We start from the raw sequence: 17,500 nt of genomic DNA on the forward strand, positions 1-17,500 counted from the left end.
AGTCAGGCAGCCAGGGCTATGAGGCGAGGGGGGAGGGAATGTAATCCCCCTGGCGGGAGGGAGTCATCCTCCTGGGTCGTCATCATCATAATCACAACAAAATTCAAGAATAAAGAAAAGCAAATTAATTACAACCTAAAAATCGCCTCTATACGCCCAACCATAGAAGCGACATTCGAGCGGAGCGCACTTCACACACGGGGACTCTCGCTAAGGCATTTTTGCTTCTTCCGAAAGCGAGACCCACGACGAGTGGAAAGCAGTCTTTACTAAATATTATTCTAGTTTTAACATATTTCATGTAAAAATGCGCGCGACCATCCCGTGCAAATTTCCAGGAGGGAGCGAGGCGCGCGTGGCATCGGGAGGTCCCTTGACCACCGCAACATTTTTGGCGCGACTGATTTGCTTCATCGATTCTTTGAGACCACGTGACCAGTTTCTACGTACATCCGGGACCCCCAAATTATCTTTCGTCTGCTCTATCTCTCCTCCTTTACGAACCTCTGCTCCACCAACGGCTGCCCTCTCCTCCGTGGGGAGAGTCACGTCCCTCGGTCTGCCACCAAGAACGGCTTCGGGCCGCGAGGAAAGCCCAGCCCGGCCTCGGGAGAATGTCTGGCCCGCCTTGCCATTATGATAATCGACCTCCTCCACTACACTCCGACACCCTACACTCACCCTCGACCCCCACCACGTACCACGTTGCATCAACTCCAGGCGTAAACCCACACGACCTGGGGGTCAGCCTCAATATACAGCAGCCAAAAGCCTTCAGCCAAGACAAGGGGAGCGTGGCATTCCATTGACAATTAATGTCTTTTTTTTTTTACTTTTTTTTATTTTTTTTTTTCGCGACTGTCTCACCGAGCGGTCAGCACTTCGTGTAACATGACCGTAAAGCTACATGAACACACATCGTCTCCTGCGTCAACATGATCATTCCAAACGCTCCTTGCATTCCTCTCGCCAAACTACTACCGTCACATTCGCACACTTAAATCAATTACATTAAAAGTAAACATAGATAAAATCTTTACATTTTCTCGCACCCGAGATAAAGTACTCGAATCAATGTTCGTTCTGAAGGACGACCTTCAAGGCGCCTTTTGAGGAGGACGGCTCGAGAGGGGGACGTGCTCGCCTCTGGTGCAGAGGGTGAAGGTGTGAAGCCGCCCGGGCGTCCCTTGCCGCACGACGCCTCACCCGCCTCCCTCGGCCAATGACAGCCTCGCCTGCGTGATCCTCGTCCTCCAGGCTGCCGTCACAGTACTCAAGGACTACTCCAACACCCTACACAATCCTTCAGACATGGCCCGCACGTCCCTGGCGTGGCAGGGGTAGCTTCAACCTCTCCTCTCCTCAGAAACTTACACTTGATCGGGGTGTTGAAGTGTGACACTCTGGGGTTTGGGCCGAGGGTTTATTCCCACTTGCCCTTGGGGGGTTTGAGTCCCTTACATACCCTTGAGGTCATCCTTCACGACGGCCCTCACTCGGGGACATCCCCGAGTGAGGGCCTTGGTTGGTGACGTCCTCTCGCGTGCCAGGGATCATTTTGCACGCCGGGGCTTAGCGTGAAGGCAGAGTGTGCCGCCTTCTACAGTGTGGGTGTGCGAACACTTAAGCCCTGGCGCTGTCACCCTGTTCTCGCTCTACAAAATGTCCATCTGCTTCCCTCCGCCGGCCTCGTCCCCCTGCCGTCCCTGCGGCCAGGCCCTACGAAACTGCTCCGACTCGCCCTGAAAGCGATTAGCCTACGGATTTGACAGCGGAATTGCCTCCCCCATAGCCCTTTCCGCATAACTATTTTTACCTTCGCACTCACCAGTTTTAGAGACACCAGTTCTCGATAGTTGAACTCCGGACAAGACTTCTCATTGGACTCAGGCAGTGTCAAAATAATACGCACTGTTTTCATCTTCTTCTCCTTTTTCTTTTCTTTCTTTATAGGCCCTAGGGTAGAAAATGCTACCTTCTTAGGTTCCGTCATGTTTCTGGAGGTATTTCCATTCAAATATTATAAAAACGCTGGCTATTCGCGATCACAAACATTCAAACCTTCACCACTTCCCTTCCATCTTTCACTACTGAAGCGAACGCGCATGCGCACACTTCAAAACACACATTGGCGCGAAACAATTGCATAGGTTATTGCAATCTCTTTTTACGAATTTATAATCAGGAAAATTTATAGATTTCAAAATTATATATCTTAAATACGTGTTGTACCTAGTAATAAAATTCAACGTTTTTCCAAACCAGTGACTCGAGTCCGATTTTGTCGTTTTGTGGCTTTATATTATCCGTTTTCTATACATTTAATTAATCCTGGCCATCTTATAGAATTATCTACCATCAATGCTGTTCTAGATATATTCTAACATAAACTTTCTCGTCTTTCTTGTTTATTTTATGCTAATGCCCCTTTTTGTTTTGATGTCAAATGAGCAACTTCAATTAATAAATATCAAGGATATACAACATATCACTCCACAGCTATCTCTTTGGTGAATACTTGATACCTACAGTAATAACATTATTTTTTATAATACTTCTTTCCAAAACAAATAGTATCTTCACTGAGTGTTGTTATCCCGGAGGAGAGTCATCATGGCTGGCAGTGCGATGGCGGCTGTTTTCGGCGCTTCCCCAATTTGGTCCGGTGGTCCTTCCCCTGGCGAGTTTTACAACTTCCCGGGGTCCAGGAGTCAAAATGAAGCCAAGTCCCACACGCTGTGAGTGTTTGGCGGTTCTGTGTCGTGTAGTTTTGTGGAAATGAGAACATAGCTAAATCATCCCGGTATGACTGACTTGTCAACACGGATTCTGTCACTAAGTTTTGTTCATCTTTAACCTTATTTCCCAATTCTGATTTGTTCTCTTACTCTTGATTCCATCTAGACTAACTCGTCTTTATTTTAGGGTATGAAAATCCCCATCTACTCTACACGCGTCGTAGATAAGACAGGAGTTTAAATTCCTTGATTGTTTGTGCACAAAAGAAGTAGAAATGGTAACCACTAAGTAAAGTTTTGGGACTTTTCTTAGGTTTTACACAGTATTTTATAGAATTTAAGTCCTTATGTTAACTCATTGACGGGTAATTGAGTAGTTTTATCTCCTCAAGCTCTAGATATAGAAGCAAGTAACTTTTTCCAGCTATCTTCTTTTACATTCAACTTAACAATGGCAGAAAAAAATTGCAAAGGTGATGTTTTACAGAATTTAATAGATATATAGTATGTGCAACTGATATTTAGGTGGTATTGGAAATGATGCCTCCCATAAGAAACTAAGAATCTGACCTCCCCATCCCATAGAATGTAACATTCTCAGACACTTTTCTTCTATAGCATTTCCTTCACAACCGGATAATGTTACTGAGAGCAACGTACGGACATAGAGGGAATTGGACACTGTTATCTTATATAGAGGATAAAAAATAGAGCAGGAAGCAATACAGGTATATCTGCAGCAGCGTCATATTTACCGAGACATTACGAAAATATCCTCTGTGTGTGTCTGCTTAGAGACTAAGTCTACAACACTTTCACACAACCATAGTTCTCAATGTTCACACAAAGTGTTAATGAAGGGGGGTACAGGGGGGCCCCCTGTCTAGGGAGTAAATAGAAGGTAGGAAAGGTTAGGTTTGGATTTTGGGTTCGCATGTTATCCTGGATTTGGGACTTCGTCTCTAGAGGGTGCGTCGGTCTTGGTAACAAATACCTCACAACCTAATAATAAGGGTAGTAGAGAGGATGTTAGACTAAAAGTTTCCAGGTACTCCATGACACATACTCTTCCAGTGGCAGGAAAAGTGGCAAAACAATTGGACAGAATTGTATCTGGTAATGTAAGCGAGGGAAATCAAATGACCCGATGGGAATTGCAATTCGCCATTACATGAAAATAGACACTAGCAACATGTAATAGACAGTCATGTGATAATAAAAGCTGGATCCAAGGGAAGTACGTTGAAATTCAAAACACTTCTATCATGGCTAGGCTGTGTACAAATTGCCGTTTTGCCTTTAATCCATTAGTGATGGTATTAGAAATCTGTTGGCGTCATAGACTCTGGTGATTTTTGGTAACTGTCATGCCGTGGGGAGTGGGATTCTGCTACATGTAGTGGAACTTCCCACTCGATCCGCTCTAGTGAGTCACCAAATGTATAGCTGTTCCCAGCAGATCAAGTGGTTTGTTATGAAGGCTATACATGTGACCCGGCAGTAACAGGTTAACATACAAATTATGATGGCAATAATGAAAAAAAGCAGAGGAGAGAGGTTGCAGTGCCCGGGGTCTGTCCCGGCAGAACACACAAAGTGAAGGTTTTGCAGAATTTACCCTGCAATTTCCATAATCCTTATCATGCCCTCCCCAGCTATTGATCCTAATATCATAGCTGTGCTTCATTTGCAATGCAAATGAGTGCTAGATTCGTTTGAAACATGGGAAGCTTTCAGAAAGAAAAATTTCACCCAGAAATTGGTGTTAGGCCTCATTTCTAAATTTACCAATATCTGTTGGATTTTTGTGCCTCACTGCCCACACGTGTCTCAAAATCCGGGCATTAGGCTTACTTTAGTGTTGACTCCCAGACGGGAGTCAACAGTGATACTTCAATTTTGGCTAATGTGTATATGTATGTGTGTATGTGTGTATGTATATATGTATATATGTATATATGTATATATGTATATATGTATATATATATATATGTATATATATATATATTTTTTTTTTTTTTTTTTTTTTTTTTTTTTTTTTTTTTTTTTTTGTATGTATGATAAAAACACATAATCCTTGTTAATTTTAAAAGGCCTTACACAGAAAGATAAAGATGATGACTGTAAGGAACATAAAAGAAACCTGATAGATGTGATTAATCAGCAAAAAGTCAAGGTATGAGGTTTGACACTTCACAGTAGGTTATCAGAGATACACAGAGACTTGAGCAGTTGCTGTGGCCTCAGAAACTTGGGTGTTCCTGCACAAGCCAGCAAACCTTCACCATGTATATTCTGATGAGAAAGAGCTTGTATCTCCTTAGTGATTTGGTATCAAAGGAGGCATCAAACCAGGATCATATCTTGCAAGAATATGCGATGGCAATGTGTTGGTAGTGTATTGGTGTTTGGTGGGGCCACAAATGACCACAGAACCTAATCTAGGAAAGTGCAGTCCTAGATCCAAGAATTATCAGAATTTTTTGTCACTTACAGCTTTCATTCTTTGAGTTTGTAACTTTTGACTTTGCTAGAGACAGGAGACTTTAGAATTGCTCACCTGATAAGAATTTGAACAATTCTAAATAATGTTACTTTCATGAAAAATATTATTACACTGTGATCATTACCTGACTTACACCAGCCAAATTTACCTTATTGTTCCCCAGCTTGATTTTCATAGTAAAAATATTCCATCAAATTTAGTTTTAATATATCTATCTAATATTCAGATGGGAAGATTCTCTCTCCCTCTCCCCCCTCTCTCTCTCTCTATCTATCTATATCTATCACTTCGTCTCTCTCTTCCTCTCCCCCCTTTCTCTCCCTCTCCCCCTTTCTCTCTCCCTCTCTCCCCCTTTCTCTCTCCCTCTCCCCCCCTTTCTCTCTCCCTCTCCCCCCCTTTCTCTCTCCCTCTCTCCCCCTCCCCCTTTCTCTCTCTCTCTTTTCCTCTCCCCCTTTCTCTCTCTCTCTTTTCCTCTCCCCCTTTCTCTCTCTCTCTTTTCCTCTCCCCCTTTCTCTCTCTCTCTTTTCCTTTCCCCCTTTCTCTCTCTCTCTTTTCCTCTCCCCCTTTCTCTCTCTCTCTTTTCCTCTCCCCCTTTCTCTCTCTCTCTTTTCCTTTCCCCCTTTCTCTCTCTCTCTTTTCCTTTCCCCCTTTCTCTCTCTCTCTTTTCCTTTCCCCCTTTCTCTCTCTCTCTCTTTTCCTCTCCCCCTCTCTCTCTCTCTCTTTTCCTCTCCCCCTCTCTCTTTCTCTCTTTTCCTCTCCCCCTTTCTCTCTCTCTCTTTTCCTCTCCCCCTTTCTCTCTCTCTCTTTTCCTTTCCCCCTTTCTCTCTCTCTCTTTTCCTCTCCCCCTTTCTCTCTCTCTCTCTTTTCCTCTCCCCCTTTCTCTCTCTCTCTTTTCCTCTCCCCCTTTCTCTCTCTCTCTTTTCCTCTCCCCCTTTCTCTCTCTCTCTTTTCCTCTCCCCCTTTCTCTCTCTCTCTTTACCTCTCCCCCTTTCTCTCTCTCTTTTCCTCTCCCCCTTTCTCTCTCTCTTTTCCTCTCCCCCATTCTCTCTCTCCCTCTTTCTCTCTTTCTCTCCCTCTCCCTCTCTCTCTTTCTCTCCCTCTCCCTCTCTTTCTCTCCCTCTTTCTCTCTTTCTCTCCCTCTCCCTCTCCCTCTCCTCCTCTCCCTCTTTCTCTTTCTTTATCTCCCCCTCTTTCTCTTTCTTTCTCTCCCCCTCTTTCTCTTTCTCTCCCTCTTTCTCTCTTTCTCTCCCTCTCCCCCTCTCCCTCTTTCTCTTTCTCTCCCTCTCCCTCTCCCCCTCTCCCTCTTTCTCTTGCTCTCCTTCTCCCCTTCTCCCTCTCCCCACTTTCTCTCTTTCTCTGCCTCTCCCCCTCTTTCTCTCTTTCTCTGCCTCTCCCCCTCTTTCTCTCTTTCTCTCCCTCTCCCCCTCTTTCTCTTTCTCTTTCTCTCCCCCTCTTTCTCTTTCTCTCCCTCTCCCCCTCTTTCTCTCTTTCTCCCCCTCTTCCTCTCTTTCTCTCCCTCTTTCTCTCTTTCTCTCCCTCTCCCCCTCTTTCTCTCTTTCTCTCCCGCTCCCCCTCTTTCTCTCTTTCTCTCCCTCTCCCCCTCTTTCTCTCTTTCTCTCCCTCTCCCCCTCTTTCTCTCTTTCTCTCCCGCTCCCCCTCTTTCTCTCTTTCTCTCCCGCTCCCCCTCTTTCTCTCTTTCTCTCCCTCTCCCCCTCTTTCTCTCTTTCTCTCCCTCTCCCCCTCTTTCTCTCTTTCTCTCCCTCTCCCCCTCTTTCTCTCTTTCTCTCCCTCTCCCCCTCTTTCTCTCTTTCTCTCCCTCTCCCCCTTTTTCTCTTTCTCTCCCTCTCCCCCTCTTTCTCTATTTCTCTCCCTTTCCCCCTCTTTCTCTCTTTCTCTCCCTTTCCCCCTCTTTCTCTCTTTCTCCCTCTCCCCCTCTTTCTCTCTTTCTTCCTCTCCCCCTCTTTCTCTCTTTCTCCCTCTCCCCCTCTTTCTCTCTCCCTCTCCCCCTCTTTCTCTCTTTCTCTCCCTCTCCCCCTCTTTCTCTCTTTCTCTCCCTCTCCCCCTCTTTCTCTCTTTCTCTCTTTCTCTCCCTCTCCCCCTCTTTCTCTCTTTCTCTCCCTCTCCCCCTCTTTCTCTCTTTCTCTCCCTCTCCCCCTCTTTCTCTCTTTCTCTCCCTCTCCCCCTCTTTCTCTCTTTCTCTCCCTCTCCCCTCTTTCTCTCTTTCTCTCTTTCTCTCCCTCTCCCCCTCCCCCTCCCCCTCTCTTTCTCCCTCTCCCCCTCCCCCTCTCTTTCTCCCTCTCCCCCTCCCCCTCTCTTTCTCCCTCTCCTCCTCCCCCTCTCTTTCTCCCTCTCCCCCTCCCCCTCTCTTTCTCCCCCTCTTCCTCCCCCTCTCTTTCTCCCTCTCCCCCTCCCCCTCTCTTTCTCTCCTTCTTCCCCTCCCCCTCTCACCCCCTCTCTTTCTCTCCTTCTTACACTCCCCCTCTCACCCCCTCTCTTTCTCTCCTTCTTCCCCTCCCCCTCTCACCCCCTTTCTCTCTCTCCCTCCCTCCCTCCTTCCCCAACTCCCTCTCCCCCCCTTTCTCTCTCACTCCCTCTCCCCCCCTTTCTCTCTCTCTCCCTCTCCCCCCCTCTCTCTCTCTCTCCCTCTCCCCCCCTTTCTCTCTCTCTCCCTCTCCCCCCCTTTCTCTCTCTCTCCCTCTCCCCCCCTTTCTCTCTCTCCCTCTCTTTTTCACCACCCCTCTCTCTCTCTCTCATTCTCTCATTCTCTCTCTCTCATATTCTCTCATTCTCTCTCTCATATTCTCTCATTCTCTCTCTCTCATATTCTCTCATTCTCTCTCTCTCATATTCTCTCATTCTCTCTCTCATATTCTCTCTCTCTCATATTCTCTCTCTCTCTCATTCTCTCTCTCTCTCATTCTCTCTCTCTCTCATTCTCTCTCTCTCTCATTCTCTGTCTCTCTCTCTCTCTCATATTCTCTCTCTCTCTCTCATATTCTCTCTCTCTCTCATATTCTCTCATTCTCTCTCTCTCATATTCTCTCATTCTCTCTCTCTCATATTCTCTCATTCTCTCTCTCTCATATTCTCCCATTCTCTCTCTCTCATATTCTCCCATTCTCTCTCTCTCATATTCTCTCATTCTCTCTCTCTCATATTCTCTCTCTCTCTCATTCTCTCTCTCACTCTCATTCTCTCATTCTCTCTCTCACTCTCATTCTCTCATTCTCTCTCTCACTCTCATTCTCTCATTCTCTCATTCTCTCTCTCTCATATTCTCTCATTCTCTCTCTCTCATATTCTCTCATTCTCTCTCTCTCATATTCTCTCATTCTCTCTCTCATATTCTCTCATTCTCTCTCTCTCATATTCTCTCATTCTCTCTCTCTCATATTCTCTCATTCTCTCTCTCTCATATTCTCTCATTCTCTCTCTCTCATATTCTCTCATTCTCTCTCTCTCATATTCTCTCATTCTCTCTCTCTCATATTCTCTCTCTCTCTCATTCTCTCTCTCTCTCATTCTCTCTCATTCTCTCTCATTCTCTCTCTGTCTCTCTCTCTCTCTCTCTCTCTCTCTCTCTCTCTCTCTCTCTCTCTCTCTCTCTCTCTCTCTCTCTCTCTCTCTCTCTCTCTCTCTCTCTCTCATTCTCTCTCTCTCTCTCTCTCTCTCTCTCTCTCTCTCTCTCTCTCTCTCTCTCTCTCCTCTCTCTCTCTCTCTCTCTCTCTCTCTCTCTCTCTCTCTCTCTCTCTCTCTCTCATTCTCTCTCTCTCTCTCTCTCTCTCTCTCTCTCTCATTCTCTCTCTCTCTCTCTCATTCTCTCTCTCTCTCTCTCTCTCTCTCATTCTCCTCTCTCTCTCTCTCTCTCTCTCTCTCTCTCTTTTTCTCACTCGCTCTCTCTCCCATTCTCTCTCTCTCTCTCTCTCCCTCTCTCTCACTCCCATTCTCTCTCTCTCTCTCTCTCCCTCTCTCTCTCATTCTCTCTCTCTCTCTCTCTCTCTCATTCTCTCTCTCTCTCTCTCTCTCATTCTCTCTCTCTCTCTCTCTCTCTCTCTCTCTTCTCTCTCTCTCTCTCTCTCTTCTCTTCTCTCTCCTCTCTCTCTCTCTCTCTCTCTCCCATTCTCTCTCTCTCTCTCTCTCATTCTCTCTCTCTCTCTCTCTCTCTCCTCTCTCTCTTTTCTCACTCCTCTCTCTCCCATTCTCTCTCTCTCTCTCTCTCCTCTCTCTCTCATTCCGTCTTCCTTCCCTTTTCTCCATCTCCCCTTTCCTTTTTCCCTCTCTCCTCCCCCTTTCCCCTTTTCCCCCTCCCCAACCCTTCTTCTCTCCTCTAAATTTCCCATCCACTCCCCCTCTTAAACCCTCCTCCTCTCGCTCTCCCTCCCCCCCCTCTCCCCCCCCTCCTTTCTTTTTCCCTTTCCTTCTCCCTCTCATCCTTTTTCCCCTCTTCCCCCCTTTCTCTCATATCAAATCCCTCTCCTCTCTCCCTAAACCCACCCTTCTCCCTCTCCCTCAATCTTTTAAAATTTTTCCCTCCCCTTCCCTCTCTCCTCTCTCTTCATTCAATCTCTCTCCCTATCCTCTCATTCTCTCCCCACCTTTTTCCTCTCTCCCCCTCTTCTTTCTCTTTTCCTTCTCTCTATTTTTCCCATTCTCTCCTCTCATTTCTCCCCCACTCTCTCTTCCTTCTCCCCTCTTCTTCTCTCTCCTCTTTAACCTTTTCCTCCATCTTCTCTCCCCACTTCCCCTTTTCTCTCCTCCATCTCTTCCTCCTCTCCTAAACTCTCCTCCTCCCCCCCCTTCTTTCCCTTTCCCCTCCCTCTCTCCATCTCCCCCCTATCCTCTCCTCTCTCATCCATCTCCCTCTCTTCTCCTCGTCTCTCTCTTCTCTCCTCTCTACTCTCTCCTCTCTCCATCTTCTTCCCCCTCTCCCCACTCTCCTCCCTCTCTCTCTCTCCTCTCTCCTCTCTTTTCACATCTCTCCCCTCTCTCCCTCTCTCTCTCCCTCCCTCATCTCCCCTCTCTCTCCTCTCCCATCACTCCTCCTCATCCCTCTCTCTCAATCCTCTCTTCTCTTCTCTCTCATTCTCTCTCACTCTCCTCTCTCCTCCTCTTCTCTCCTCTCTCTCATCTCTCCCTTTTTCCTCCACTCTCACCTCCTCTCCTCTCTCTCTCACTCCCTCTCTCTCTCTCTCGTCCTCCTCCTCTCCCCTCTCTCTCTCTCTCCACCTCTTCGCTCTCTCTCTCTCTTCCCTCCCCGCCCCCCTCTCCTCATCTTCTCCCTCACTCCCTCCTCTCCTCCTCCCCCCCTCCCTTCTCCCCCTCCTCCTCTCCCACCTCCCTCTCATCTCTCTCTCTTCCCCTCTCCTCAAATACTCTCTCTCTCAAAACCCTCTCCCATTCCCTAACCGTCTCTCATTCTACTCTCTCCTCTCTCCTCTCACATCTCTCCCGTCCCTCTCCTCCTCATCCTCCTCTCTCTCCCTCTCATCTCTCTCTCCCCTCTCTCTCTTCATCTCTCCTTTCTCCTCATCTCTCTTCTCTCCCCCTCTCTCTCTCCTCCTCCTCTCTCCCTCCCCCTCTCCTCTCTCAGTCCTTCCTCCTCCTTTCCCCCAATTCCCCCGTCTTCTCCCCTTTTTTCTTTTTTCCCCCCCTCTTCCCCTCTTCTTTCCCCCTCCTTTTTTTTTTTCCCCTTTTTTTCCCCTTTTCCCTTCCCCATTTTCCCTTTTTCCCCTTTTTTTCCTTTTTCCTATTTTTACTTTCCCACCCCCCTTTCTGTTTTTTTCTCCCCTTTTTGGTTTTCCTCCCCTCCTCCCCCATTTCCCCCACCCTTTTTTCCCCCCCCTCCCTTTTCCCCCTCTCTTAAATTTTTTTTTTTTTTTCCACTCTTTTCCCCCCTCTCCCCTCCTCCCCTTTCCCCCCCTCCCTTTTTCCCTTTTCCTCCCTTTCCCTTTCCCCCTTTTTTTTCCTCCACCTTTCCCCTTATTTCCAGGGGTTCCTTCTCTCTTTCCCCCATCTTTGCCAAAGACAAATGCCCAACTGACTATTGAAATTTTTTGCAAACTCTGAGCCATGTAGGTCTGGTATGGGGTTTGGGGAAATCCAGGAAGGGGGTTTTGAAAACTTTTTTTGGGACTTTTTTATTTTCCCATACAAATAGTTTTCCAAATCACAAAAGGTGTATGGGCCCAAAAAAACCAAAATTTTTATGTATCATCAAAAAAACTATGAAATTTTTAAACAATTTTTAAATTCCATTTTTTTAATTATTTTTTCCCAAAATAAAAGCTAAGTAAAGGAAAAAAAACCACTTTTTTTTAAAAATGCAGTTTTTTAATTATGAATCACAAAAGTGTGGGGGTTCATGTCTTGTTGAAATCCAGGAGGAATGTCTACAAAAATTTATTCAGACACCTGTTTGTAAACACGGAAGATAAGGAAAAATAATCCAAAAATCCCATATTCCGAATGTTCATATCAACTGCTTCACTGCCTTTAGGAAGTCTAATCAGCATAAAGGGTGTTATAAAAGAGAAGGAAAAGGAGAAAGGAAGGAATAAATGGAGATAATGTGTTCCAGAAGACTTTGTCAATAGGAAAAGTGGGATTTAATAATGAAGTGGATATTAATTTGAATAAAAGAAAATTATCTTTTGGATCTGACAGGACAGAATAACAATGAGTGAAAATTGAATACGTCTTAAAAGCTAAGGCTACAACTTATTTATTGTGTCTACATTTCTTCCATAAAGTTACCCCTCAACCTCTGGCACATCTGTTGTGGGTCTTGTATACGTGGTGGGCCCATGGTACGGCAAAACTCTCGGGGACCCCTCCGGCCCCCCGCTAGGTTCAGGGATATCAAGAGAGTGTTCAAGGTGACAGACAAAGCAGTGCTTGCCTGCGGTGGAGACATTGCAGATTATCAGTTCATCAGAGAAGTCATTGAACAGAAAGTGTAAGTATGTGTTTGGCTTCTACATAGTGAGTAGACTGCATCTGACAACCACATGCTTAATGAAATACAATTTTCCTATCCATTTACATTGCTTTGGCATTAGTTTTTACTTAATATTATTATTTTTTGGGGAAAAAAAAAAAAAATTTCCCTTCCCTAAATATTTTGTTCCTAAAATGAATTTTAACCCAATTTTTTTTAAGCTTACAGCTTTGAGAAATAAAAATATATATATATATAATATTTTATATATAACAAATTATATATATAAAATATATATTTTTAAAAAAAATATAAAATTTAAAAAATCTATACAGGGTAAAATATAAAATATATATATTAAATACTTTTAACTTTTATATATATAATATTATAAATAATAAATAAATATAAAATAAAATATTTTTAAAATACATTTTTAAAATATATATATAAAATTTTAATATAAAATATATATATATATAAAATTAAAATATATTATAAAATGTACAATATATAATAATTTTAAAAATAATATATAAAATATTATAAAATTATGAAAGGTACATAAAATATTAAATATTAATATATATACATATCAATATATGTCATATATATATATATTTATATGTAAGGAAAAAAGTTCTGACTAGCCCTTTCCTTTAACCCGGGAAAAAAAAAAAATTGCATGTGATAGAGCAAATAAATCTAAGAAACTTATCTTCTATGAACTTCCGCGCAAATCAGAATAACGAAGTATATTAGGACACAGCAATGTCACAGAGCCACCAAATGGAAAAACTAACTCATCTTTTAAAAATCGCCATCCGATATCCTTTCCTACTTTTTGTAAACAAAACAATGCTACCGTGATTTTATTTTGGTTCATTTATTGATAATACTTTCATTTCGTAACTACAAAAATTCCCATAAACTTACATGAAGGGATTTCTTTCTACATTAAATGTCTGACAATACACGAGTAATACCATCATAAATCGCAGTATTTACAGTAATTTATGACATTTCTTACTCTGCGCAAATCGATGTGTATGGTCCAAATTACGGCAAGAGGGAAAATGAAGAATGCGCGCTGATTTTTTTCCAAAATAACAATGTTACCTACCGCATGAACACGCACGAAACCTTTTGAAACTTTTATTCAATACCACATCCGCGTTACATTTGGTCACGAAAGCCAAAAGCATACAAAATGCTATAAACCACTCACAAGGCAAGGAAAGCCAATAGAAACCAATCTTTGGCCCAAAATGATCTCAGGTGCCGTAGGTTGTGACCACCGCAATTACCTATAGAGTTATATCTGATTATTTTGAAGAAAAAAAATGATAACGCTGTAAGTCCTGAGAGCACACGGGTTTTTGCCAAAGAGCGGTAAGTGCCCGCATTGCGATTTACCTTGCAAATATCGTGAAGATCACATATTATGGGGTATTGTGCCGATAAAAATAATAGCAAAGACAAAAACAGGCGTAAAAAGTTGTCGTTTTTTATCGACACGATTACAAAGGCCACGTTTCTAAGCCAACTAGCGTAATTGGAGGAGTTTATGTTCGGAAGTAACCGGAATATTTGGTTTTCAAAATCAAAATCAATAGGGGGGTGCCGGTAGTAAATACTTGAGATAGACGAGACCGCTCGTATGCCGCCGTAAGTATAAAGAGGGGAAACAGTTGAGACCCAGGTCCCGGCGAAGCAAGAACTTAGCAAATCAATAAAGAAAAGAGCAAGTGTGGGTCTTTGGGGGTATTGAGCGTGTGAAGTAAAAGGAAATTAATTTGCATTGGTATGACACTGACCGCAGTGCGACACGCTCAAAGTACCCCTTATTAAAAATATATAACACCAGACAGTGGGATATAACGGTGATTGGATGCTGCTACCGTAACCTACAACACCATGTTACATGGTGTTGAAAAGATTGAATAATTAATCATGTTTTTTTCTTCACAAGCGGCAAGAATTATACAAACGCCGCAAGGCGGGAAAGAAAGAATTCTTCACCGGTCACCACTCCCCCCACCCCCCCCCACACAGTTCCTCTGGATGGTATCCTTCAGAGAGCGTTTTAAAATGGGGTAAGAGCACACAACTTACCTGATTGCTTGTATGCATATGGAAAAATAAAACCTAAAACAGAAGCAAATACCTTTTTTTCGCGCACGTAAAGACATTTCTTCTGAAATACCGATAAAAAATTATCAATGTGATGAAACGTAGAACAATGACCACCAAGTATAACGCCCAATTACTGACAACTTGGCGATTACAGACTGAGAAATTCTAGCCAATGAAACTTCAGGCAATGACGTCACATTTTCTGACCAATCAAAAACAGTTTTTTTTCGAAAGAGCCCTGCCCTCGGCCCATGGAAAACCTTTAGTGTTTATCTGTTCCGTGGTCAAAGGAAGTGTACGTGTGAAAAAAAAAATATAGTACCGGCAGAAATGTTACAATTGCTAAATACACGTATAACTGAAATATAGCTACTGCCCGAAGGACGTGTTAATTGTAAAACATATACCACGGAGACGGGACGATATAAAAGGTTAGTAAAATTTAAGTAAACGTTTAACGAGAAACCGGCGAAATCTACATATTATTGCACGAAGTACATTTTCCAAGTAATAAGCCAATTAATGTAATAAAAATGCATATTTTTTAATAGGATAATATACATGCATTATTAATACAAATTATTTCCGATTTGGCTATCAACCGACCGCAGTGGGTGTCGTGGCCGCGCGCCGACGAAACAGGCTAAAGCTTTCATAATTCCGCGGACGAGCAATAAGGCTGGCTGCGCGGCCTGAAGCCATCGCCCACGGCCTCCCGAATATTTCGGCTCCGGCAAAGGTCCCAATAAATTCCATCTTACATTTTAAGACAAGTGTAAGTATTGAACGGTTACCAATTTTGACGACAATCACACTAAAGTGGCAAGGTGTGTTACACAAATGGTAAGTTTTTTTTTGTTGAAATAAAAATTCCCGGAGACGCCTGTGCCGTTGCGGCACGGTCTCCGTGCGCGACACGTAACTGTCAGTAGCGCTTTTTTTGTTTCTTTGCTTTGTTATTTATTATCGCAGTCAATCAAAATACCAGTTGTTATTTGAGAACTATTAATGAAGCTTGGTGTAAAGAATTTGAAACGTCATCTGGAAACCTCTTCGAAACGCATTTTTCATATTGAAAAGTTGATTGTGCCCAAACAATGTTTGATTCATTTGTAATGTCCGTCAATCAGCAAAAAAAAACCTGGATTTAACCGTCCGAATTGTAATACCGTAAAATTTCATAGGTGAAACATGGCCACTGTCCCCCGTAGAGTTTCAAACAAACACCGATTTTAAGTTTTAAATTTTGTGTTTTTCTTGTTTTTCTGTGTGTAAATCATGGCTTAAATAATACCCCCCCTTAATACAGTGCGAAGCCGAATCTTACACATTTGATCAACTTTCCGTCGGGGAAATACAAGTTCCGCACTCATACAACGAGTCCAAATGTCGACGGAAAGCAACAGCTTAACAGCGTTTAAACTACGAGGGGAGATTACCATCTCCAAAAAAAGTGGTATTTCGAAAGTCGAGGCTATGGATGAATCTTAACAATTACCTTATATATAAATACATATCAATATATATATACATTAAAAAATAAAAAAATTAAAATTTAAAAAAAATACCATAAATATATAATCATATAAATATATACATATAATATAGTAATAATTATAATATACATATATATATATAAAATATATACATATTATTATAAAATTAATATATATACTTATATATATTATATATATACAGTAATATATTATATATATACCATATATATATATTATAAAAATACATATATATATATATTATATATATTTTTTATATATATATTATATTATATATATATAATATTATAATATATACATATAATATATATAAAATATATACATATATATATATTCTAATATATACTTATATATATAATATTATATATATACATATATATAAATATATAATATATATATAGCATATATCTAATATATTATATAATACATATATATATATATACTATATATATTACATATATATATGATATTATATATATACATATATAATATAATATATATATACATAAATATAAATTAAAAAATAATAGTACATATAATATATTATATATATTAATATATATATATTATATATAGACATATATATATATATATATTTTACATATAATTATTATATATTTTAATATATATATATTATAATATAATATATATAATTTTATATAACATAAAATAAATTTTATTATAATATATATATATATATTAAATATATATTATAAATATATTATATATCATACATATATATATTATATATATAATATATATATATATAATAAATATATTATAATATATTTTAAAAAATAATTATATTAAATAATAATATATACATATAAATATAGTATATAATATTATATTTATATATTATATATTATATATAATATATATTATATATATATATCTTTTATATATAATAATATATAAATATAATTATATATAAAAAATAAATATATATTATAAAATTATAGATATTTTATATTATATATAATGAATAGCATATATATATTATTTATAATTATATAAAATTATATAATATATATTATATATATATGTATACATATAAATATTATATATAAAATACATATATTATTATATATTTTATAAAATATATATATAATATTATATATTATACATAAATTAAAATTTTAATAATACATAAATATATAATATAAATTTTATAAAATAATATAAATACATTTATATATCTACATATAATATATATACATATATATAATATAATAATAATATCTATAGTATACATTAATTATAAATTATATTATAAATAATTATATATATATATATTATATAAAATATAAATATATATATATAATATATATATATATATTATATATATATATCTTTTATATATATATATTTATATAAATACATAATTATATAAAATTAATTTTTATATATATATTATATAATAAAAATACAAAATAAAATATTTTATTATTTATATATACATTATTTTAAAAATATTTAATATATAAATTATATATATTATTATTATATATATCATATATTTTAAAAATACATATATATAAAATTATATATTTATACCAAAATAATATAATAAAATAAATATAATTTTATTTTTATATTATATAATGTATATATTATTTTATATATTTATATATATAATATAAATATTTAAATAATATTATTATGTTTA

General features: G+C 39.7%; 2 protein-coding genes across 9 annotated transcripts in view; one reads left to right on the forward strand and one right to left on the reverse strand.

Moving 5' to 3' along the window:
• LOC125045433 (ubinuclein-1-like) overlaps positions 1 to 2,104 on the reverse strand; it is a 37,224-nt gene extending 35,120 nt beyond the window's left edge. For 5 of the 8 annotated variants that reach the window (XM_047642679.1, XM_047642678.1, XM_047642675.1 and 2 more), the window contains exon 1: positions 1,829 to 2,103. In XM_047642679.1, the coding sequence (XP_047498635.1) occupies positions 1,829 to 1,993 (165 nt within the window). In that variant the 5' untranslated portion in view covers positions 1,994 to 2,103. Of the gene's footprint in view, positions 1 to 1,828 lie in introns of all 8 variants that reach the window. The other 3 variants (XM_047642676.1, XM_047642677.1, XM_047642674.1) reach the window with 2 other exon arrangements.
• Positions 2,105 to 2,583: 479 nt separating this feature from the next.
• The window catches only part of LOC125045734 (proteasome subunit beta type-4-like), a 24,158-nt gene continuing 9,241 nt past the window's right edge, over positions 2,584 to 17,500 (forward strand). Inside the window, 3 exon segments of the mRNA XM_047643165.1 lie at positions 2,584 to 2,738; positions 11,994 to 12,059; positions 12,062 to 12,199. Of these exon segments, the coding sequence (XP_047499121.1) occupies positions 2,614 to 2,738; positions 11,994 to 12,059; positions 12,062 to 12,199 (329 nt within the window). The 5' untranslated portion in view covers positions 2,584 to 2,613.

This window comes from Penaeus chinensis, chromosome 37 (assembly GCF_019202785.1).
Source record: "Penaeus chinensis breed Huanghai No. 1 chromosome 37, ASM1920278v2, whole genome shotgun sequence".
NCBI classification, from domain to species: domain Eukaryota; kingdom Metazoa; phylum Arthropoda; class Malacostraca; order Decapoda; family Penaeidae; genus Penaeus; species Penaeus chinensis.